The sequence below is a fragment of the Scomber japonicus genome, chromosome 15 (genome assembly GCF_027409825.1).
Source record: "Scomber japonicus isolate fScoJap1 chromosome 15, fScoJap1.pri, whole genome shotgun sequence".
NCBI lineage: Eukaryota > Metazoa > Chordata > Actinopteri > Scombriformes > Scombridae > Scomber > Scomber japonicus.
In genome coordinates, this window is record NC_070592.1 from 24245923 (window position 1) to 24270748 (window position 24826).

The 24826-nt window shown below is 38.9% G+C and overlaps 1 protein-coding gene across 1 annotated transcript; it reads right to left on the reverse strand.

Annotated features, from left to right (window-relative positions):
- Positions 1 to 7089: 7089 nt before the first annotated feature.
- On the reverse strand, positions 7090 to 22830 carry kcng2 (potassium voltage-gated channel, subfamily G, member 2). Its single transcript, XM_053334537.1, has 2 exons — positions 22057 to 22830; positions 7090 to 7917 (listed from the first exon to the last, which is right to left on the reverse strand). Exons 1-2 carry the CDS (start codon positions 22828 to 22830, stop codon positions 7090 to 7092), a joined length of 1602 nt encoding a protein of 533 aa, XP_053190512.1.
- Between the last annotated feature and the right edge of the window lie 1996 nt (positions 22831 to 24826).

Below are 24826 nucleotides of genomic sequence, written 5' to 3' on the forward strand. Positions count from 1 at the left end.
CAGTGAAGCACATTTTTTACACAGAGCAATCGTACACAAAGCTAATGACACAAACAGGCTGCAGATTAGCTTTAGGCAGCACAAACTGAGGAGCAGACATGTTGAAAATGTTGTGCTTATATTAAGTTATAAATCTTTTTCATAAAGATACAGACTAAAGGAAAAAATAATGTATTCCTGATAACACAAACTCACAAACACTCGGTCAGTTCATACATTGCTAGCTAGCAACGACAACGTTCCAGTGGTCAACACCTGACACGATTTAATTTACCTTCAGTTTGAACAAACCTTTTGGATGAAAGCAGCATTTTGACCCATGATCTTCAGGTTAGCAGTTCCTTAAAAGAAAATTCTGGTTTATTACAACTTGATGCTGTATTCAGGCATTTCTGGCAGAATGGGAAGAACAGAATAAACACCCGATTCAGGATTGTTTACGCATTGGTTCCCCCAAATGCTAGCCTTGTAGTCACCATATTTTTGTGTTTTCAAAGCATTTCAGTAACAAGTGCAGCCACAAAGGTGTAATTCCTAATGAAGAAGTTATATTTTATGTAGATGTAACTGCCAGCGATTTGGACTTTGCCGCAATTTTGCCATCAGTTTGTTGACACTTGTACTTGACACTTGGAGGCTGACATAAGCATTTTTTCCCACTTGACTGCTCGGAAATGCTGTCTAAACAGACATGAATGCAGCATTATTTTAGTTTTAGCCATCATTCTTATTCATAAAAATGACATTATAGTCTCCAAATTAGAGATAATTGCTCGTTAACAATAAGAATGATAGCAGAATTGTAATGAACAAGGTTTTACAGACTTCTGAATATACTCAGTATAATCATATCTTCACCTCCATCATGTTGGCAGTGACTGGCCAGTTTATTGTTGTACATTACAAATCTAATAACATCCCCTGATATCCCTGTTCATGACTCCACATCACTGTGTGGTTCTGCTTTGGGCGGCTTGTACTCATCTCCATTTTGTCTTGTGAAATTAATTTCCTGTTCAGGAGGAGGAGTATGAGCCATCTAATGTACCTGCAGTGAATCTTTTCTTTGTTGTTGTTTTGTAATTTTTCTCTGGGGGAAGAAGAAATGCCAAAACCGGGAGGTGTACGACTGACATCCCTTCACTGAACTGTGTACCAGAGCAGACCTGATTCTGTCCTCCTCTTCTAAGCCTCAAGAAGTGGAAAACCTCCCTTTTATTCCAGTGGGGACAGGCCAAGAGTTTTCTATGAATATTTCTTTCACTGCTCTTAAATATTCAAAATGTTGGAGAATGACTCTTTAGTTTCTTAGTAATGGAGGTGCACTGTTTGTGTCCAAAACCTGTTTAGCAGCCCTATGAATATTTATTTTGATTATCATTTTTTTCTACTATTCAGATGCCATTGTAGGATAGTGTATGACTGTTCTTTATTCAGACAGTGGTCAGGGTGGCTGTGTCTTGTGCACCTGACAGGTTCTTGTGTTCAACAGGATCAAAATGACCTCAGTTACACTTTATTCATTGTTTTATCCCATGTATCTGGTTTTACTTCACTTTGTTACATGTTTTGTATTATTTTCTTGACCTTTTCTTCTTCTTTTTTGCTTTGTGATGGTATATTTCCATTAATAACTGCCAATTTTTGCGTTTTGTCATCTGTGAAACCCAAACTTAGTTTATGTACCAAAATATCATTACCAGAATGTCATTTCCATTGTTTTGTATGTAATTTTTCTATTAATGCATCAGTTGTCCACTTCTGTAACTAATGACATCCATTAACTAATTAATGGTGAAAATCTACCATGGCATTATCACCCAATAAAGAGAAAACAAACAGACTCATGCATCATGTTTTGTGTGATGGAGATGTGTGTGTCAGTTATGTTGCAGCTCTGGCAGACATCAGAAGTATAAGCCCACCAGCTGTGGTTTTTCATGGCACATGTCATCTAAAGCAATAATAAGCACATCAATTGTAATATGCTGGGCTTTCACACTAAGCTCTCCACAGGTACTGTACAGACAGGGGGCATTTCACAGACAATAGATGTACCAGTCCAAAAAGTGGGTAGAAAACATCGATTTGAAAAGGCTGTTTTCTAAATGTAAAAACAGATTCATGATTTTCTGTTTTTTAAAATTATTTTACAGCACTATTAATAAAGACATGTCTGTCTCTCAGATAAGGCTTGAATACAATTTTGCATTGGTTTCTCATTTTTACTGATGTAAATAATTGAATCTGTTTAAAACAATCATGAGACAAAATACTGTGTGGATGTCAGTCAACCACACAGACCTTCACTAACAGAATGTCTTCTTTATCTCTAATTTAAACTCTGGGTTAGGAATTTTATAAAGTGCCTCAGAGTTGAGAGCCTCAGTTCCCTGCATGATAAATACTGTAAATGTCTGGTACCAGCTTTTCAAATTCTCCACAGTTCCTTCTTCTGTGCACATATTAGTGGTGTCACCTCAAAGTTCTTCAAATGTGCAATGCTGCAGGTACAGATGTGATGGTACAGTATAGACCATATTTAGTTGCAAGAACTTTATATATTACCGCAGTACGACCTGGAGAGACTTTCCAAAGCTGCTTCATTGTAATATCTCTTTGTTTATACACATAAAGCTTCACTTATTCAGATTTATACATTTACAAAGGATTGAATCACTATGATTTATGTTTGCTTTATTATTTGAATTTCAATCTTTCATTTCAATTTGGGACCCTTCTGTGTGGAGTTTGCATGAGTTTGAAAAATGTGACGTTATATTGGATAACAGGCTGGTGTTGCAGGAGTATGAACTTCCCCAAATCCTATGAGGTGGGAAGGGCTGTCAATTCTGGAAGTTTTCAGCATTCTGTGTACGCATCAATTTTTTCTTCAAACAATATCAATATAACATAACACAGACACATTTGACAACAGTTTTAATTAGTAAAGTGTGTCCAAACGTTTGACTGGTACTGTAGTTTCTGTGAAATCTCATCTTGTCAGTCACCATGGCCATTAAGAGAAGAAAAGAGTTGCCAACGTTACCTTAAACTCCGGTAGCATCTAGTTCGGAAATGCTACATAGTAGATATGCTAGCTGTAAAACTTGTAACGCCGCAAATAATGTACTGTAGTATGAATTTCTCCTTGGGCCGTACACTGGGTAAAATTAATACTTGAAGCTACCTTACCAGAAATGCTAACCTTTGCAGCTTATTGTATTACCATTTTACCACGCTTCTTCTCTCGGGTTTGTGGTTTTGGAAAGGCTTAAAAAAGAAGACCTTCCAAACCCTTTATATATAAAGACTATCTTCTTTCTTGAGCTCCATGCAAAATTTAAGTAAGCTAAATTAGTGGCTAGCTGATAAATATAGTGGCAACCAAAGAGACAGTTTACTCAGGAGTTGGTGGAGAACAAAACAGAGCTAAAAATACATTGAATAACTGACTTGCATTTGTCAACTCCAAATTAATTAATGTTGCTTAATATCTGCTAAATGTGTGGCAATGTGTGCTGACAATCACATTGGAACAAAAGTCTAGCTTCTCTAGTCTGTGAAATCTTTAACATACAGTATTGTCCTTCATTGTTATTCCTACAGTATTTGTGGCTGTAGGAATGAATTCTGAAGTGCTGTAATCTGAAGATCACAGCGATAAGGTAAATTTAGTTCAGGATTTATTCTTCCCTTTCACAGCCTGATCTTGAGCTTGACCTCGCAGGGCTGGCAGCATAGAAAACCTTTACAACAAACTTCTTTTAGTTTGTTCATTGAAGCACTGTCAGCATTCATGAAATTTACAGTGAATTGAGACGACATCACCCCTGGAAACAGAATCCATTTATTATTAATAACGAATGTGGGAAAAAAAAACATGAACAATGCCTCAGACAAACAAACCAAACAAACCAATTTAGGATGTTCTAAGTGCACAAGTACAGCATGCACTGTTGCAAATTTGAAAGTGTCCTTGTGTGTAATAAATTGTTAAATCAGAGCCTCTCCACATGGGACTAAATTCATTATAATCTTCATTACATTTTTCAAAAGAGGCTGTTCCTCAGGCTACAGATTCATGACGCAAAGCACAAATCCATTTAAGTTGGGTTTCTATTCAAATGATGTCGCATTGCACCATTCACTCCTCAACTAAACAATATTTTCATCTTTTAAAACCTAAATACTGAATATATAATAATTTTACGATTGCTCTGTGTAATATTTCCATGCTTTTTTAACGACCCAGTTAATCCGGTGACTGCGATTCAGAGTTGGCAGACTAAACATGTCCATGTGGCATATTAGAAAGATCTAAGTCTGATTTGCACTCTAAAGCACTTAAAACTGCTTTGATTGGTTCACTTGACAACAATTTGGTGAAATGGTTTTTTATGTCTTTTGCTTTTCACAAGGCACTCAAGTCAAAGAAAATGAAGTGCTGCATTTGCAATTAAATAAGGGAAATTATGTAAGACTGTGGAAAATATTTGTAATATCTGAAATGGGTTTCAGGTTTGTTGTTTTCACTCTCTGAATATGGATGAAGAGTATTTGCCACAGTCTGTCTGCTGCTTTGAAGTTTTTCAACAAACTGGAATTAGACCGATTAGTAAGAGTTGCTTCTCTGGCTTGTTTTATTTGTATTAAATAATTACTCTCATATTTGATCCACCAGTCAATGTACCCCAATATGTGACAAGAGGATTGGCACCAGCATCATCTCCTTCTCTCCAACAGACAGTTCTAACCAGTGTATGGGAAGAAATGTTATATCTAAAAATGGTGCAATGACAACTTGCACTGTTTCTAAGTGTGGGTACTAAATAAACCTAAAAAACCCTAAACTTAAATCCTAAAAACTTCTCAGAATTGTGTACATGACTGGTCAAAGTCATCAAAGACATAAAATTCAAATTTGAAATAGAATTGCATAAGAAGTAGGCTAAGTTACAATATCTGCACAGTTATGTTCCTTATGATTCATCCTCCTGCTACCCAAAATCTTATGAAAATGTTTACATGGTCAAGTGATGTGATGGATGGTGCAACACAAAGGCAAAGGAAGTCACCAAAATCACTATGAGATACCCTTTTGGAACTGTCAGTAGTCATACCAGATTTCATGGCAATTTCACCAGCAGCTCTTGACTTAGTGTCATCTCATGGCATTCATTAGTGAATAGAGCGCTCCACAGTTGTCACCTAATGTCACCACTCTACTTTTCCTCTTTGGCCAGGTTCCTTCCGTCTATATGAAGGTCACATAATGACAACTGAGCTGCATGACATTTGAGCAAACTACATTTGCTGTTGGAGATTGTGATATACAATTGAAAGCTTGTATTTAGGTCTTGAGAGATGTTTCCAATCACAAGAATTCATTTCACACACAAAAACAACTCTTATTTTTATGTACTTGATCACAGGTTGTCAATGTGCCCCCATCCAACACCGTTGCAACCCCCTGTCCCCCCAATCCCCTCAGTAATACTGTGCTGTACCGTCTTTATTATATCTAAAAACATATTTTATACAGTAAATGTCTATGTGACTGTTTCTACAATGGAATGGTGTGGGTCCCTCCTGCCTTTGCAATGCATGGTGTAACTCATTATGATATCTCAGTTGCCTTCAGGCCTTGCTAAACTCCTCCATCCAACCACATGCTCTCTTCTTGACACCCCTCCGGTCTCCATATGATACACAGTCAGCAAACCCAGCTCAAGGTACTGTTGATCATACTGTGTTTTTAACATCTGGCTTTAGCTGTTGTAGGTTCAAGCAGTGATCCTCTTTGTATCAAAAATCAATACAATTTTCCACTCTGAGTACTTTAATGGCATCTATGAGCTGTTTGTCACAGCCACAGCTGCTGCAGCAACTGCTGACCATGTCAGTACATGAGCCAAATCAGCTGGCTAAACTACAGTAACACAATCTACCAGAATGCACCTGTCCCTTTCACCTCACACAGTTTGAATACCTGCTGAGGATGATGTTAGTTGCTTATGGTCCCTTAACATAAAACTTTATGTTATGAATACAATTAAAATATGGTTATTTGCCTTTTTGCAGAGAGTTAGATAAGAATGTTGATGCCATGCTCATTTACGCTAAATATGAAACTTGGGAATGTTAGCTTAGCTTAGCATGAGCAGGGTAAGACAGCTAAACTAGCTCACATCAAAACGAAAAGTTACACCGTCAAGCACAAATTAACGTGTCTTGTTTGTTTAATACAAACCAAAAGGACAAATTGTGATTTTTTCCGTGAGTGTTATTGATCTTCCCATCTAACTGTTAAGTGTATTTCCCAAAAATGTCGAACAGTTTTTTTAAAGCACTGGCAGATCTGTCTAGTGGAGACATGAGTGTGGTATCAATCCTCTTTTCATTTACATGTCATGACAGACTTCGTAGCCCTTTGATAAATAAATGAGTTTTGTATTATTATTATATTGAAGATGAATTAGCTCTGTTCCATTGCGAATGAATGCACATGATCATATACATATATGACACTTACATAACAGAGCTGCACCGACATTAAATTATCTGGTTTGGCCAAATATAATACAGCGTGATTAGAGACGATATTGAGTCAGTAATACCTATAACTGTATGTCTGACATCTCAGCAAAACGCCTTAATAACAGATAATAATCTCCTTTCAAACACAGCAAAATGAGAAACATTAATTATTAGTCTGAGGTCTGAATAACAACATATGGTATTTTGGTATTAGATTTCTCTTTTGCACAGACTTATATGAAGTCTGAATCGCAGTCAGTGAGAGTATTGGCTTATATGATTTCAGTTGTTTAATCATGAATGTTGTATTGTCACCCATCTTTTATAAGTCAAATTTGTAGAAAAAAAGACCTCTTCAGCGCCTCTGTGAAACTTGGGAAACTCAGATACACTCTGGTGCACAAGCACTTTACACAATCAAAGCAGAAACCCAAAGCTCCACAGGATAAAATCTCCTCTTGTTAACAATCCTGCAGTCTCTCAACTTCAAAGTCCCAGCGCTGTATCAGGACCTTCAGGCTGCCATTTGAACACCGACAAACAGCGTGGCTAAGTTTGCATGGACGCTCTAATCTCTGCAGCCCTCTGAGCAGCCATGGACTTCCTTCGTTGCACGGATGAAGCTGCAGCCTCTGCAATGCCGTGGTAGCTGTCCGTCTCCTGAGAGTCTTCACTATTCTGAGACTTGGTGCTGTCCTGCGAGTCCACCTTCTGCCTCATTGCCCGGTTCTGCTCCTCCTTCAGCTCGACATAGGAGCGAGAGAAGGTGTGAAAGATGGATGTGACAGGGAATGCCATGAGGAGGATGCCACTCAGGATGCTGCTGAGTGCCACCACCTGGCCTGGAATGCTTCTGGGCACCATGTCCCCATAGCCCACCGTGGTCATGGAGATCACTGCCCACCAGTAGCTCCCAGGGATGCTCGTAAACTCTTGCTTGGCGCCCATCTCACTCTCAGCTAGGAACACTAGTGGGGAGAAAAGGGCCATGGCCACACACAGGAACAGCAGCAGCAGGCCAAACTCACGGGTACACCGCCTCACCGTCAGACCAAGTGTCTGCAAGCCTAAGGAATGGCGGGCCAACCTCATCACATAAAAGATCCGTAGAGCCCGGAGGACACGGAGAACTAGCCCCACCTTCTCCAGATAGTTGTTCCCTGAGCCTGCAGGTTTCCCTCCTACTGACAGAGAGTCCACAATGAGGGTGATGTAGTAGGGAAGGATGGCCACCACATCGATAACATTGAGAGGCGTCCGCAGGAACATACACTTGCTCTGTGTCTGAATGAAGCGCAGCAGGAACTCCAGGGAGAACCAGGCGACGCACACCGTCTCCAACACGAAGATGTTATAGCACCTCTGGGAGCACTCACCCTGTAAGAGAAAAAAAAGGCACATAAAGACAGCCGTTAAGGGTTGTGTTACATCACGCAACAGCCAGAACCCCCTTCAGCAAGAGAGATATTTTGAACTCCAACAAGCACTTCAGATAAGGGTGACGTGAAGACGCAGCATGAAGTCAGTAATTAACGATCTATTTCAAAGCCTGCTTGATTCGTGGATTTGTCATTGACAGGGGAGGTTGGTGTGTTTGATCTCGCAACAAAAAGGTGATTCTGTTCATTCAAAGAACAAAACACAAGAGAAAAGGCGATGAAAGATTCATGAGGCGTAAAACAAAGGCTTTGAGTATTTCATCTGGTAAACCACACTAGACTCATACATCAAACCTGATGCCATCGCGAGGTGAAAGTCGTTAGAGCTGTGGATGTGGAGACAATGTTACGTAAGAGAATACAAGCAAACTGAGGCGATATTGTGGATTCTGAAACCCAGAAAAACCCAGGCTGAAATATTCTCTCTCCTAATGATAATCTACTTTTTTCAAGACTGCTGAAATAGCATTCATAAATATTTGAAATTATAATTATAAGAAATTACTTGCTTATTAAGTTAAAGTCACCCCTGAAGGAGAGTGGAAAAAGGAAATGTGCAAGTATGCTTTATATGTTAATGTGAGATGTTCTTTTCTTTGTCTTGTCCTGTTGACATCTCTGTGTAGATTAATCAGAATATGCAGAAACAATCAAAAAGTTAAAAAAAACCTTCTTCTGCTTTAAAAACTTCTAAATCAATCTTCTTTGAGATGCCATGCAACGCTGTGAAATAGTTCAAACATCCTGAATCCTTCAAGACTCAGTTGAGGTTATTTGGTGACGCATAAGCCTTTAAATTTCAAGTACATGCACTGTGGTTGTAAAGGTTAGCTTCAGGTGTGAATGTGCAGAACTTGAAATGTAAAAGCAAAGCATAACTTTTAGTATTTGCTCAGTCAACAGCTCTACTCATTCCGACTGACCGCTCTCACACTGAGCCTCATGCATTTTTCAGAGTATACACTTCTTTTTTGCATAAACCATGTTTTTTTACCCTTAGGACATCAAATTTGCTAAACCCATTAAGGACCATGTAAATCACTGATGGGGCAAAGCAGGAGTTGCAGTTTTTCAACCATTACTGTGGTGGCTGAACTGAATTAAATGTAGTAAAAGCAGAAATGTTTGGGTTGCTCATGGCCAGATAGAGATGAAAGTAGCAATTTCTTAAGTGAATGTTAAAATTATTTAAATTACTACCTTGAAATTGACTGTGTTGCAGGCTTTGTGACAATGCTCTCCATGATTTCTTGCGTTGTGTGATATTGGAATTTTAAAGGTGGATAGGACGTCTGACTGTCAAAACTTGACTAACTGTTGAAAAGTTGAAAGTCTTTTATAGTAAAACGTTTATTACTTTGTGTTTTAAGGGCTATTAGGATTCCCAGTAAATATATCTTAGCAAAAGCTGGACAAAGCAGTTAAATATTGCAATCATTCAAATACTACCACAGTAATGGAGCCTTTTCCACTTACACCTGTTACTGAAGATAGATAGTTTTTTATTGTCATATTCCAAAAAGTGCAGTGCAGAAAAGGCATTTCAATAAAAGATCTAAGAAGAGTACCAACACATTTTCTGTCACTAAGAGTCACAATTGGCTGAAGTCCACAGTGAAATCAAAATCAGTCCCCTGTCTCAGCACAGCTCTATAGGTACTTGGCCAGCAGCTACCAGAATTGACATATGCTTCATAATCCAATAACCATGTATCATGTTCCATGTGTGTATCCATGAGATGAAGAATACATATCGTCAGCCTCAATTTTGGAGGCTTTCCATCCAAATGGGACCTTTTTTATCATATCCCTCCTTTTCAGAGTGTCAAAAAACCTTTGGATGGATTATAAAGGCTATAGTATGTTGCTGATTATTATTATATACTGTAAAACATACATATGCTTGTTATTTTGAGTGTCGATGTCACACTACATCATTAGTATCATATTTTCTCTCTTTTTCTCTCATTCTCTTCTTATTCAGATGTAACTGAATGCTGATGTGTGTGACTATAAAAACGCATCACATTCTTGATGGTTCAGTTATCAATCCATGTATTGAATCATCATGCTCCTGTGGCAGACCGTTTTGGGAACTACAAAAGCCGTTTTCTTTCCCCCAATTTTGACTTTGACTGCTGGGAGATTAAAGGCAATCTCCAAGCTCGGCTGGTGCAGCACAGAGATTCAAATTCGAGCTGAAATCCGCCCTCTAACCACATGCTGTCATTTCACATCCAAAGTAATAAGAGTCTGAAGCCAAAACAAATAAATGTGCCAGTGTCCAAATCCGTAAGGAGCTCGCTCATTCTCACATGCTAACCAGTATGTTTCACACTTCCTCTCACAGTGTCTGTGCCTGTGACACATTTGTAACTGATATTGTCCCTTTCCTCCAATTTGACCAATGTATTTGTTTTGTTCTCCGTCAGAGGCTTTCTGGCTGAATGCGTTTTCCAGCTCCCTCCACACTGAAAAGCTTCTGATGCACGCAGCACTGTGCAGAATCAAATTAAAATCACACAATTATCCGGCTCACCGATCAGAGGACTCTGAACCTGTCACAGCTCAAGACAAGCATGTATACCAAGAAGCGATGGCTCACCAATGATCTCCATAAATAAGCTGGGGTGGGTGTTATTCACAAATGGCCGGACCTCCAGTACCGCATTGGTTCTGTTCTGTCATCTGTTCTTCAGGACACACCAGGGCTTTTAATGGATTTTATTTACCACTCTCATGTGATCACCTCATTAGGCTCGACTGTGCGTGACTGAGTGCCTGTGTGTCTTTGTGTTTGCTCTGCAGCCCAGACTGAGTTTCAACACTTCTCCCTATCCTCCAGAAAGCATCTTTGTATGTGTCTTCAAAAATAGGACTCTTATCACAGAATACGATTGTGTGTGAATCCTCAAGGTTTTTAAAGTTAAAGTATTCTCCAATATGAACCAAGTACCATTTTCATCCATAAGAGAAGGCAGATTTATAATAAATCCTAAGTCAAGGTTTCACTTTCAGCACTGTCACTGGTTGTGTTTGTGAATGTACACATAGGGTAGAGCAAGCTGAATATTTAACATTGAAATATTGCTCACACAAGTCGATGTTCTAACACATAAAGTTGTGTTTAGTAATAGAGAGTTTGGTACAGGATTAAAAGGGCTCTTTTGCCAACAATTGGTGGTACCAATTAAATAAATGCATTGTTATATCTGTATGTGCTCCCTGTGCTCTTTGTCCCTTTTCTTCTCTTGTCTCTTGATGCACTCAGATATTTTAAAACTTATCAGTCATCAATAAGGTGCACATGGCCCAGGAAAGGAAGATGTTATAGTAGTAATAGTTCCAGGTTCCTGTTGCAGGGAGAGGCTGCGAGTTTATGGACTACTTCAGTCTGAGTTTTTATGTGGTAGTGCTGTTGTCATTTATAGTCTTTATTTAGTGTCTTGGCTGTTTTGTATGTCTTTGTTAATAAATCCCATGATTTCAGTATTTTAAAAGGTGTTATTTTGATTCAATGGTGGAGTGTTGTCGCCCCATAGAACCCACTGAGGGTGTAACAGAACCAAAATGCTCCCTTCTACATTGTCTTGTGTTCCTGCTGCTGACATGCTTCACACAAATATACCTGGCTCATCCATGTGTGAATGAGTAACCCTGACGCTCCATGCTAAAATTCCGAGAAATTGTACGCCACAAGCATTATTGACATTCATTTGAATAAAATTTGCTCACTGAATACATTCGCCCCAAACATTTACTCGCTGCCGGGTTGCGTGGGCCCACTGCACATGCACATTGGTTTGCTTAGTCCTAGTCATTAGACTTCAAATTAGGATGATGCCACACACATAAACATAGTTTTCTAGGCTATAGGAACATTTGGGGAATATATAACTAACTTACTGACTGCTGTTATTATAAAAATAAATAGACCAAATCTCAACTAGGACCTACAATCCAATAGTTGTTGAATTATTTTACTTAAAACCACAATGTCAACCTATTGGTGGCACAAAAGAGAAAGTCTGGGGATTATGAATATCAGAAGGATTTATCCTCTGGGAGCCTCGAATGCACAAAAATGTAATGGCAACCCATCTAATATTTGTCTGGGCTAAAGTGGTGGACTGACCGACCCACAAACCAAGACTATCATCTTTAGAGCCATGCTGCTGACATGGCTTAAAACCAGAAATATATACCCTGTCAGAAGGGTGAAAGTGAATTTTATTTAAAGACAACAATTGTGCAATGTGTCGTCTGGATTGAGTTATTTCATTTCAACATGCACTATTCTGGAAACTCTCAATAGCCCATTATACTTGTACTGTATTTGTCTGACAATTTAAATCCCTTACCTGTCCACAATACACCATGACACTCACCCAGAGCATGCAGGGATAGGCTTCAGTATCCCTTTAGTTACAGTGGATTTAATAACCATTAGCTTGTATTACTTGCTACATTTCACTGACCTCATGTCTGTCTACTGCTGATCTAAATCCTGTCAATCGGGTATATTTCCATTCTCATCTTAATTCTTCTCCCACAACCACTAAAGATGGCCTTCATTCAATATAAATCTGTGACATTGAATGGTTTTGGAGATTATTGCAGGTAACTAGGATGCCTGGAAATGTGTAGACAGCAAAATCTGAGGAGAAGGATGGTACAGCGAAAGCTGCCCGAGGGAGAAATGAGAGCACAGAGATGCTTGCTGATTTTCCATCAGAGTCATTTTACATAAATTATGACAAATAGGCTGTTTTTTCCCACCAAGTCAATAGCTGCTGTGTGTCTAATCGTTTCTCAGAATGACCAAATAATAATATTTTATCAGTCATTGGTCTGCTGTGTTGCTACCTGGCTGTGACTTATGGTTCAATGACTCCTCCCGATGTGTGTTTGTGTGCAAAAAGACTCGAAACTTTGGCTGCTGAATCTTGATTAGCAGGTGAATTTCTGTATTCCCCTCACACCCTAGATTCAATCATTACATAATCATGATTACTTTGTCTGGAACTTTTTTTCAAAGATTTTTAATAAACACAGCCTTTGCCTGGCAAAGACGCCTAATCCAGAACCGCCACCGAGATTGATCTCATTTTTTTAATCAGTTAGGTTTATTTATTTATCTTTCAATAGCTTGACAACACCACTATAACTCAAATGCACGAGGGCACAAAACCAAAGCAGCTTTACGGCTTGTCAGTATATATTTATTACAGTCGGTTCTTTGGGGAGGGCAGCAGAACTTTATGGCCAATGTTTTTTCTGTTTGTTGCTGGACAAAAAGAGGCCTCCCAACCTGCAACCGAATTTGCAAACTTAAACAGCTTTCAGAACACTTGATTACTGTTTCCTTTGTAAAAGCCAATAATAGCTTGTGTTGCACATTTGCAAATCTGGACACATTAATGAATTGTTCTGTCTTGTACACCTGATAATGTGAATAGCTAGCCATCCATTAAAAACCTGCAACAATCACTGTATATCCATAAACTGTTATTTATATCCTTTTCTCTTAGCTGTGACAACCAAAATTCCCCATGGGGGTCATTACAGTTTATTCTAATCTAACCTTATCTTAAGTAGCATATATATATTGATGGCTGTTGTCCTCTCAGACTGATGAGTGTATACTCCCACTATCACTTCTCTCTCTCTCTCTCTCACTCTGCCCCTTCCCCATGTTTAAATACACCACTCAGACTGATAGACAGGAAGTGATGGAGAAGGAGCTGACTCATGTAAAATGTAAAAACAGCGGTCTGGTTTATCGTCTAGTTTGGTTCTTTACAAGAGTGTTTTTGGTTAATTGTGATTTAGTAGAGTCAATTCCTTTGATCCAAATAGCTCTGACATTACTGTTCCAACTATTACAAGCACAACATTAACATTTATGAGCAAGGCTAATGAAACTCAATTGGGCTGAAAATGATTGTCTTTAAAATAAAAAAATCACACATTTTGAATGATATTCCACTTGAGCAGAACACTTGGACACAGGCTGAAAGCTCAATCTCCTGAGATTCAAACTCCTCTCCCTGTTTTGATTAGATTTTGGCACAACTGTACCCTCACATTCCCGGAGGATCATCACTCAATATCCTTCATCTTTTCCACACGGCAAAGTGCTTCCTTTGTGGTTATGCTGGAGAAAAATATTTTTAAAATATTGGATATTATTTCAGTTATGGGCAGACAGACTGTTTGAGCTGCTCAAATGTTTTCTAATGCAAATGGTTCTATGGTAACGGGAGAAGCATTTTCTGATACTTCAAGTCAACGGCCTTCCCTCTTCATGTGTTGAGAGGCTGTTCAGCTGTGCTACTGTAGCAGCTCCGCAGGGAGGAGTAATTACAGCAAGCAGAGCTGGGGTATTTTTCTGGTAGCAAAGCATAGGAGAAATACATTATTTAAAAGCTTTTACTCTCAATTTCATGTAGATTATCAATGAATCCTGAATCCAAATGGCAATGCACCAGCTTTATAAAACATATGTTAAATACCTGTGGTGCAAAAAGTTCAAATTTAGCCCCAATTAAATCAGAATGGGGTTTAGATTGAAAGGCAGTAGTGGTGTGAAGTAATCTGGGAGATATCTGTTATCTGATCACATTTAGTTACATTTTACAGGCTAAACCCATTGACATTGAGGAAATAATCCTACATGAACCTGTTACAGTTGATCGCCAATGTTTACATTTTGGTGTTTTGGTGATCTCAAGTCTGGGTACGTTACAAAATGTCTGCATTATTGTTATGCTACAACACATTAGCACAGTAGCCTTGAATCTCATGTCACTTTTACAAAAGTCCTGTATTAGTAATTGCTTACTACTATTTTTTTCTTTCTTTTTTTCAAATTTCTTTTTTGTCAAATCGAGACAAAGGGTATCTCAGGGCACTTTTCACATAGAGCAGGTGTGGACCATACTTTTTAATTTAATTTACAGATACCCAACATTCCCCCATAAGCAAGTACTTGACAACAGTGTCAAGGAAAAACTCCCCTTTAACAAGTAGAAACCTCAAGCAGAACCAAGCTCTAGGTGGGCGGCCATCTGCCTTGACCAGTTGGGATCAGAGAATAGAGAGAAGAAAGGAGGGAGAAGAGGGAGACAGAGAGAGATGGAGACAAGAGAGAGAGACATATATAACACATCTGTCCTTGAAAGAAAATAGTGAGATTCTCTTCAGCGAAGAGATAAACAACGTAAAGCTTTTTAATCAACTTGTCTCATTATTATTTAATTATATTTATTATTATTATTTTAAACATTTTTTTAGTTTTTACAAGTTTCGCTAGATACCACATAGTTCTACACACTGCACTTTTAAATGTAGATTTTCATTAATAAAAATATATAAAACAACACTGTCAAACATACAGCTACCCGCAGCTTGCTAACTGTTAGCACCTATAGGTTAGCTTTACCATGTAGGTCATATGGTCCTACCTGAAAAATCTTTGGCTTATTAAGATCGTGTGGCTAACATGTTAGCAAACAGCAATATGGCCATTATCTTGGTGTCTCCTTGTGTCCACCTGACAATAGCTACAAGCTTCCATCTACTGAGAGAAAGTAGGTAACAGTCTTTAGCTTGCTAGACTGTCCAACCAGCCACTTATTTACTTATTTTCTGCTCTTTTGTGATGGTCAAATAATGTACATTCACCTGGCCTATCTCTGCTTATTTTCTAGAAAGAGCTGCCAACAGGATAAGAGCAACCATGCAGTGAATGTGTGGACTGGAAAAACAAAAAATGAGCCAAACATTGAGTGGAGTTGCAGAGTTGGGTGTTAAGTCTCAGTGGGGTTGTTGTGTTAGACCATTTTGAATTAGATAGATAGATTAGATGTATTATAGGCCGTCATTTCTGTGCTTAACTGTTCAAATAGCCACTTATTTTGAGTTTTATTAGTTATAATCTTTTGGAAGCTTAATATAATCACCTAAAATGTTCTTGGGGGGAATTCTACTCTTTTGTTTTTGTTACAGAGCAAATGGCACCAATTTTAGAAATGACATTAGATAACTTACATTTGTAAATAATCAAATCAAAGATTAGTTAATGATATTGTGTATTTAACTTTGAATGTACCAGTTTTACATATTCATACTCATACTCCTCAGATTTTTTTGAGGTACAATTTTAAACTTTTTACAGCTTCAAGAAACAATTTGAATCCAATTTCAATATTGACAGAATATTTCGGTCGCCTTACAATCTCTACATCACCTCTAGACTCACCAGGAATTATTCACAGGGCACAAATCATCACCACTATGATGGACTGCACAATTCTTTGAGCGTGAAAAGCAGTATTTCTAACTCACAGTCAAAACGAATGAGTGATGTGACTCTTTTCAGTACAAACTACAACAACATTCTCTCCATTTTCCTACACACATTCCTCTCTCACTCGTCCACACCCTCTGAGCTGTTCTATCAGTTCCTCTGTGATGATATATGGCTATGGTTGGGCTGTGCCTTAAAGTGACTGGGATTTACATCAGAATGGAGTGTATAGGGCTGTGAGGCATGAGCAGAGTCACTGAAAGGTTAGATATCCACAGCCGGGGCTCTCGCAGGAGATAAATGGGACAAGAACGGGGTCTCTATAGATGCTTATGTGAACAGAGTAAGCAATTCTAAGGGAGGAAATCGACAAAACACTTGAGATGTTTAATCCCCTATTCATCCAGTGAGTGTGGACGAGGGACCATAAAATGTGAAATACAATATAGCTTTTCTTTTTATTTGCTTGAGTGTGTGTGTGTGTGTGTGTGTGTGTGTGTGTGTGTGTGTGTGTGTGTGTGTGTGTGTGTGTGTGTGTGTGTGTGTGTGTGTGTGTGTGTGTGTGTGTGTGTGTGTGTGAGTGAGAGAGAGAGAGAGAGGCAGAGAGAAAAGTCTCCCAGCCACTGTATCCTTCTCTCAGAGCCCCATTAGATTAGACAGACTGGCTAAGTGCTCCTTTAAAATTTCTGGTTTGTGCTGAACTCTTTCCTCCAGGTCAAGTGATGGAGTGCATAAAGATAGCTGCTTCCTGGGTTTAGGTTGCACTGCCCTGCTGCTTTACGGTGTAATTTAATATAGGCTGGAATCTACATATCTGATAGTTCACATTTCATTTACTGTAATTTTTTATCAGGTAAGCCCAGCTGAAGTCGTTATAGCAGCTATAATCAATATTTTAATGATCACATAACTATGTGAAAGGGCTGCTTGTAGAATGAACCCTCAGAAAATGGGCAGAATTTTAGCATCTTTTATTCATTTCCAGTCTTCAACTTTATTGTTTTGACTGAGTCTCACAGCTCTCATTGTGTCACATAGCTGTTTTTTAGTAAACATGCTGAAAGATGTACACCTGTGGTGCAGTACACCTGCATAACATCAAACAGCAGACAAATTAAGTTATGAACATAGTACAACATTTAGCTGATAAGGGTTGGATATTTCTTTCTGGAGATAGCTGAGACCAAAAACAGCCAGAATGAGAGTGAATGTTGAATTTTCGTTCGCTAGATGGTCATAAACATTATAACAAATGAATGCTTAATGATGCACTGTGTCTGGTGGATGTGCAATAATGCAACTGTTGCTCACATTTCAATTTAAAAGGTGATAATATGTCAGTGTTGTGTTCGCAGCTTGTTTCCATTGCTCCAAACCAAAAGCGTTGTGCATCCTCCATCCGTTTTTAAGACTGTGTATAACTTAAATGACTGTCAATTACTTACAGCTTCACAATTGCCCTATTTAAAGTGACTTTAGCATCAGTGGTTTTAACCATAATCCACAAGTAGTCAACATTAGTGTTAGGTTGTTGTCCTTTGCTAAGTTGCTAAGTTAGCTTAGTAGCCAACTTTTATTGTTTTGGTCGGGGGTAAAATGTATTAGTAGCACTGAAATTCGTTCTGTAATAACAGGATGTGGATGAGTTTTTACAAAGAGTCAAGAATGATATAATGTCAGTGAAAATGTCAGACATTTTGAGAAATGTAGCTTTCTTTAACATGAAATAATCAGCTGTGCTAGCTGGCCAACAAGCTAACGTTATCATTGAGTTTAAAGTCTTTCCACAAACATTTTCTTATTCAGTATTTCAACTAAATAAAAAATTGAACAGTAAACAATTAAAGGGTAAGTCTCTTAGTTAAGTTAAGACTTTTAGCCTACTAATAGAGGTGGTTTGATGATAAACATAGCAGGCAAAGCAGATGATAGTAATATCAACTTGGTTTAGTATGAATAAGTATATATGAATCTATATAATTAAACTGTGTCCCCTCAGAAAATAATTCATGACACCCCTAAACCCAATTTTCCCAAAACTATTATTGTTATAGGTTTAAATCAAAATTAGGTTCATGAAATTGGTTTAAATTTGTTCTAATGGTTGTATTACTCAAATCAGAAGCTTTTAGATATGCTGCTGATAAGACTGGAGAAATAATAATAATAGTAAAACACTGCACAGAACAAACACACAATATATTATAATTTAGACATGGGTATCTGAGGAAATGATCATTTCATTAGTGAAAGGAGGATCTGTGCTGATGTAAATGGCTGGCTATCAACGCTAATGGATATTAGGATGCTCTGTAATGGAGGAGGATGAGTGGGTGGACTTGTCTCAAAGAGATGTGGTAATCAGCGAAAGCAATTCAACCGCGTTGAGGTGGATTCCATTAAAATGTTCGGCTACATAACTGCCATGCTTGTCATTTATATGGATAAAGACGATGCTGGAAGTAAAGCCCACTCATGGCACACATGTTTAGGTCTTCAGAGTTAGCTGCCAAAATCTCTTTCTCCTAAAATGCTAATGACGAGAAGAAATACTCCACAGAAAATTCTGTCTGACACATCAGTGAACACAGTAACACACGATCACACCTTTATTTTTCTTTCTCAACCATTGTGAGAAGGTTTTTTCGTCTTTTTATATTGTGTTCGATTCACTTACAGTATGTGCACATGGCCCAATTACCAATTAGCCAGAGCCTGTAAACAAAAGTTTTTTAAGTGACTTTGGTATTTTGGGATTAATTTACTTTCTCTCTCTAACATGGCTGTTAAGAATATTTGAATAAGTGGCAGAAGACTTCATTTTGCTATGCTAGATTTTTCAAAACTGACAGCCACCTCATTATACCCATAAACCCCTGCATTTTGGGGTGGCTTCCTGTGGCTGGTTCGAATAAGGTTCTCACTCCTAATGAACCATGCCACAATTCTTGCAGAGGAGGAGCGAGACTGACTCTTTTTCAAGCATCTCTGGGTGGTTAATTGGTGCCACAATGACACTGTTTTCAGCTGTCCTGAGTTTAAAACATAGTGTGTCTCTAATTACACCTGTCGTTCTTCTGATTCCAATAATTAAAGCTCCAGATTCATACAAGCATGTAATGACAGATGACACTTAATTGGCAATACAGTAGGATGAGATAATATTTAAGCCGGTCTTCGTTCAGCTTTTAGTCGCTTTGTTTGCCTGATTGATTTTCCCTTTGAAGCTTATGCACTTATTACGAACACCCTCTTCCAAGTCTGCTGATGGAGACATTTCTTTGACAGAGGGTGAGGCTGTGGGGCTTTTCTTTAATCATCCTCTGGTCCACTGATATCATTCAGGAGGTGAATTAGTGTGATAAAAAGACACTTTGGAATGTGATCTCCAAGGCGTCTGAAGTCTCTGAGGGAGAAAGGAGGCATGACGAAGCACAGGAGGAAGGAATTGTCAGTTTCCTTTTCTTTTTGCTCCGCACAAACTCTGACGACGTGTAGTTAATGGTAACAAAAGTCAGCGATAGCAATATTTCTCTTCTTGAGAGATGGAAGCTAAATGCAGCAACAACTGGATGTTCTCTGCTCTCACATTGAGACCTAGTTAGAGATCAGGGACTGTAACATATGAGGTTTATAATTTCATTGAGATATTTCTAAGGTTTGGGCATTGGAATTGACATTGGCATGGGAAGCATTGCTACAAACATAATTAGATTCTTTGTTTCTTTGGGATATGTTGTTACTAGGGTTACAGGGTTACATATGTACTGTAGCAGATATAGTCAGTAAGAACAGGGTCTGGTTTTGGTCTCAGAATTAGTATGATGGTACCAAACCTGGCAACAACACAACTCTGGCAAGCTGCCAACTTCTTTGGCAATTTAACAACCTTCTCGGTAAATTTGGTGAACCTGTTTTCTTCAAAGTACCCTTGCAACAAACCTAGCATTTTTGCAAGACATCAGCCAGAAACATGACTGAGAACGTAAATGTCAATGAGCTGTGAATGTGTCTACCAGTGCCCCACCATCTTTAATCCCCCTTGTTAGATGGAGAAGCTCTTCCTCTTTTGTTGTTGCTCAAAAGGACTTCACTCTTTAATAGAGTTTTTTAAGAGTTTATTCCAGTGTTCTGTGGACAGCATTAAAGTTAAGAAATTACAACCAATATTGATGAGATGGCTTTAAAATGTTAATCTTTCGTGGATATCCAAATCACTGCATAATGTGCACAAATTAGCATCCTTTAGTGACTTCTTGAGCCAACCTGGCAACACTGGCTGTGCACATTAACTGCACCCAGCTGCTGTTAGCCAAGAAATTGTACTGGCACAAAACTCCCCTTAAAATCAAAAATTGATAATTATACATCTCTGTTTGGATTAAACACACAAGATACAAAAGAGTTATTACAAGGTGCTTTTCTCTAGCAAGGCTAGTTGTTTCCTGCTGCCTCCAGCCCTCTATCTTCATATTTAACGTACAGACAATAGATTGTTCAAGAAGGTTAAATGTTGAACTAACTAATAAACAATTTTTCCTATAGGAGAAATTAGGTATTTCTTGTTTTTCATGGTAACATTTTTGTGGATGCATAGAATCTCTGGATTGTCAAAGGTGCATTCAAAGATGTCATATACAGTCTACATAGCAGCTCAATCCATCTAAATGAAGCATCCAAATGAAAATAAAACACAGTATACATTCTTTTTTTTTCATTTTGCAGCTCCCATTTTGTTCACTGGTCAGCTGGGCTAGATAAGGTTTTGGTAAACAAGCTTTAACCGTATGGATTAAGACTTCATGGCTATAATTTACATAATCATCATGTTATGCAACAATAATGAGCTTATTTCATATTCACTTTGTGCTTTTTTCATATTCATTTTTGGAAGCAGGTCAAGAGAAAGGAACAACATTGGGGGAATATCTGGGATTTTGCAAATACTGAAGCCCAATTCAAGGTAGGACTACTCATTCATTTAAAGATGCAAGTAGTATATGCTCCCATCAATTATTGCGTACATTTGGGAGCACATAAATCTTATGTTGCTTTGAAGGAATGTATGCCGCGATAGTGAAAGAAATTACACAATAATCTGGTATTTAAGCAAAGGGAGAGGAAGCCTTGTTGTCCCTGAGCCTTTGCCTCTGTCTCTGTCATGATGATTTACAATAAAGCCCAGGAAGACTCTGTATGTGGGCTGCTGCATCAACCTAATCTGAATTTTTCTAAAGCAGCTGCTAAAACACATCCCTAAGGCTGTTCTGGAAAAATAGGAATCTTGAGACTGCAGTTCCTTCCTCATAAAGTCATAACTACAGTGTTCCTCATGACAATCTGTTCAGCGTGTAATAGTTTTATCATTTGCTCTGCAGTTAAATTCCATAGAGACCATTCATGAAATGCAAGGTCTTACTCAAAAAGGTTCTTTTTTTGCTGGGACCTAATATTAATGATTTTACATTACTGTCTTCCTTATTACTTTTCTAAAGCTGGTAATTGGATCCTGTCTTATGTTTCATAGTTCAGGGATGCCTTTCTTTTGTACCTCTTTGTTTAATCATGGTTTTCTAAATGATTTAGCTACTCAATGCTGCTGCCATGGCTAACTGAAAATCCAATAACTCACAAGACTTCATTCCAGAAACTAAATATGAAGAACCAAATATGAGTTTGAACTTTCTGGATAATTTAAATTGAATCTGTGAACAAGAAAGTCTCAGAAAAATGTTATTACTGAAACTGATAATGGACGAGACTCACCCTCTCCTCCTCCTCTCTGAGGTCTGGCATGGTGCTGATACACAACGTCACAGCGGTGATGGCTACAAACAACACTGACAGACAGGCAAAGATCTTCCCTGGCAGGCCAGAATGGGGGTTCTCCACCATGTCCCTCAGTCGCCGCATGCAGCCCCCCGTATTATTATCTTCCTGTGACCCTGTTCCAAGAACCTGCTGGCTCTCCTCACAGGACTGTGGCGACGTAAGCTCGGCTTCCTCTTCCTCAAGCCTCTGCAGCTCCTTGTACTCCTCCTGCCGGAGCCGCAGCTTCCTGAGGCAACACCAGTCCAGGTTGTTCTCCTCCACCCCCCAGTATAGCAGTTCCTCCTGAAAGGACAGGGCACACATCTCCCTCAGCAGCCGCAGTTTTCCTGCCGCCAGGAAAGTGACAATGGTGCGAAAAGCAGACGGACTTCGGTCAAAGAAATACTCGTTGCGGCTGCCGTCGTAGTCGTCACACACATCCATGATCTCGGCCTCATTGCTGCAGCTGCGCAGCTTGCCCAGCCTCGTCAAGGGGAACTCATCCAGTGTGGACCAGGGGATACGGTACTTGATGCCCCCCACATTAATAATGGCCGCTGTGTCATCTCCATCCTGTTGGCGGGGCTGAGGCTGTAGCAGGAGCTGGGCCCGCTTGTAGAACACACCCTTAGTGGAAGTGACTTCTAGTGGGTTCTCCACAGGGTTAAAATGGAAGGTGGTGAACTGGTGCTCAGTGCTGCCTGCCAGGAAGGCCACCTCCTGGTACATCCCTGACGCTGTGCTGGGGGACCCTGTCCTGCACAATGCGATGGGAGGGGAGCTTCACAGAGAATGTGAGGTGACCAGGAGCTTGTCACCCATTCAGCAACCCATCACGTCTCTGTAGGACAGAAAACCAAATTCAAGTTTTGGTTACTTTACATCTTTTTTACCTCTGGCCATTGTATCACTGAATCCAAACAATCACATTTCTATCACAGCATGCATTGTGGAGAAAGCAGATAAATATCCCAGACATGTTATGAGGCCATAACAGGTCTATAAGGGTCAGTATGGGTCAACTGATCTGTTTTTATAGGTGGTAAAAGCACTTGATTGAAGCATAGCAGAGCCTTCCGATGTCTACATCTGACATGTTTTAGAACTGTCTGAAACTAATAATCCCACACTTCACTTAGCTCATTACATGCAGCAATTGGCCAGGTGAGTGGAGGTAAAAATCTTTTGAACTTGACCACTTGAATGACTATCAAATCGTGCCCTCTCTATGATGGCAGGTTTTCCACTCACGGACCCAAGTGTGGCTGTTCAGAACAGGTACACTCCTTAGATATGTTTGACATGTTGTACAAACTGGTACATTTTGATCACGGCCTGTCTCTACATTTGTTCGGACTTGGGTTAGGGATCGGACTTGGGTTGCAGAATTCTTGTTGACGAACTAACCAGATAAGGTATATCAGTACCATTAAAGGGAACATTTTTACCGTATTTACTGTTTAATCTAAACCATGATCTTTCCCTAATCCTTACCACATTGTTTTTGTGCCTAAACCTAACCATTTTAACCCAAACCATGGGAAGCACTGGCATATCACCTGGACGCAAATATATTTCACCATTTTGAAGCAATCTTTACCAATTTACATGCACAATAATACCATACTAACAATAAACGGATCCTAAATGAATCAGTGCAAATAGCTACTTCCTTTAAAAAATACCTTTCCAATGAAACCAAGCACAGGCAAATACATTGAAGTACCACAAGTCAAAATAGACTTACAAATACAACGATTCTAACTGCAATATAGAAACTCAAAGAAAAGCAACACAATGTCTAGCAGAACTGAGCACAGGAATTCATTATGTTTTTGTTTCTTTTAACTGCATCAACAGGCTGTGGAACAAGACAATTTAAAGCATAGCTTCACTAATTGTAGGAAATCACAAACGCAGTGTAGACATAATCACTGCACACTGAGCCAGATATGAACTAATGGAATGCATACAACCAACCAGATGGTATACAACACATGGGGAGTAAACACATGTTCAATGTTCCCACATAATGATTTATTTATTTCAGTTTCATGACTAGAAAAACATATCTAGACCACATTTTTTTTCAAGGACCAAAATCTGAAATTTAACTATGAATGTGCACAGCTATCAAACCAAATCCACGCAGTTGTATTCCCCACAGTGTATGGCGCTGTACTGGGTAGCCTATTTTAAGAATAAAACACCAGAGAGGGTTTTCAGTGAGATGTATGTACTGCTCTTTTTGCTGGTAGTGGTGAAAACCACTTTCAGGAACAATATCTGCAACTAACTAAAACTATATATGAAAAGAATGAACTAATGGCACAACATGACAAAGTAATAAGGAGAAAAAGAGAAACTTCACAGGAAAATGAAAATGATTTCCCCTCGGATGCAGTTAATGGAAGAGTTAGAGTGAAATAAAAGAGCTGGAGGAATAGGGTAGAACAAGTGATTGCACTATGTTGTCAAAAGCCCCTTGGGTCCAGTTTTTGTGTTTTTGCTTCTCTAGAGGTTGAGGAAACATTACCTTTGCACTTATAAAAAACATTCAACTGAATTAGCATGTAAATAAGCAGCGGATCCTCGAATCAATGAAGATCAAACTGAAACAAAGCTGCTTATACAAGTCTGGGGGATTTTTGACTCCAGCACAGCATTAATGTGGGAGTTCTGATTTCCCACTGTTTTTACTGAATCAGACCACTGACTGTCATCA

What these genes read in the sequence shown, in the direction of transcription:
- kcng2 (XM_053334537.1), bottom strand. Translation starts at nt 22,830, where the DNA reads ATGTACCAGGAGGTGGCCTTCCTGGCAGGCAGCACTGAGCACCAGTTC. An exon ending in TCAGAGAGGAGGAGGAGAGG is followed by an intron (nt 7,918 to 22,056) that starts GTGAGTCTCGTC and finishes TTTCTCTTACAG; the next exon opens with GGTGAGTGCTCCCAGAGGTG.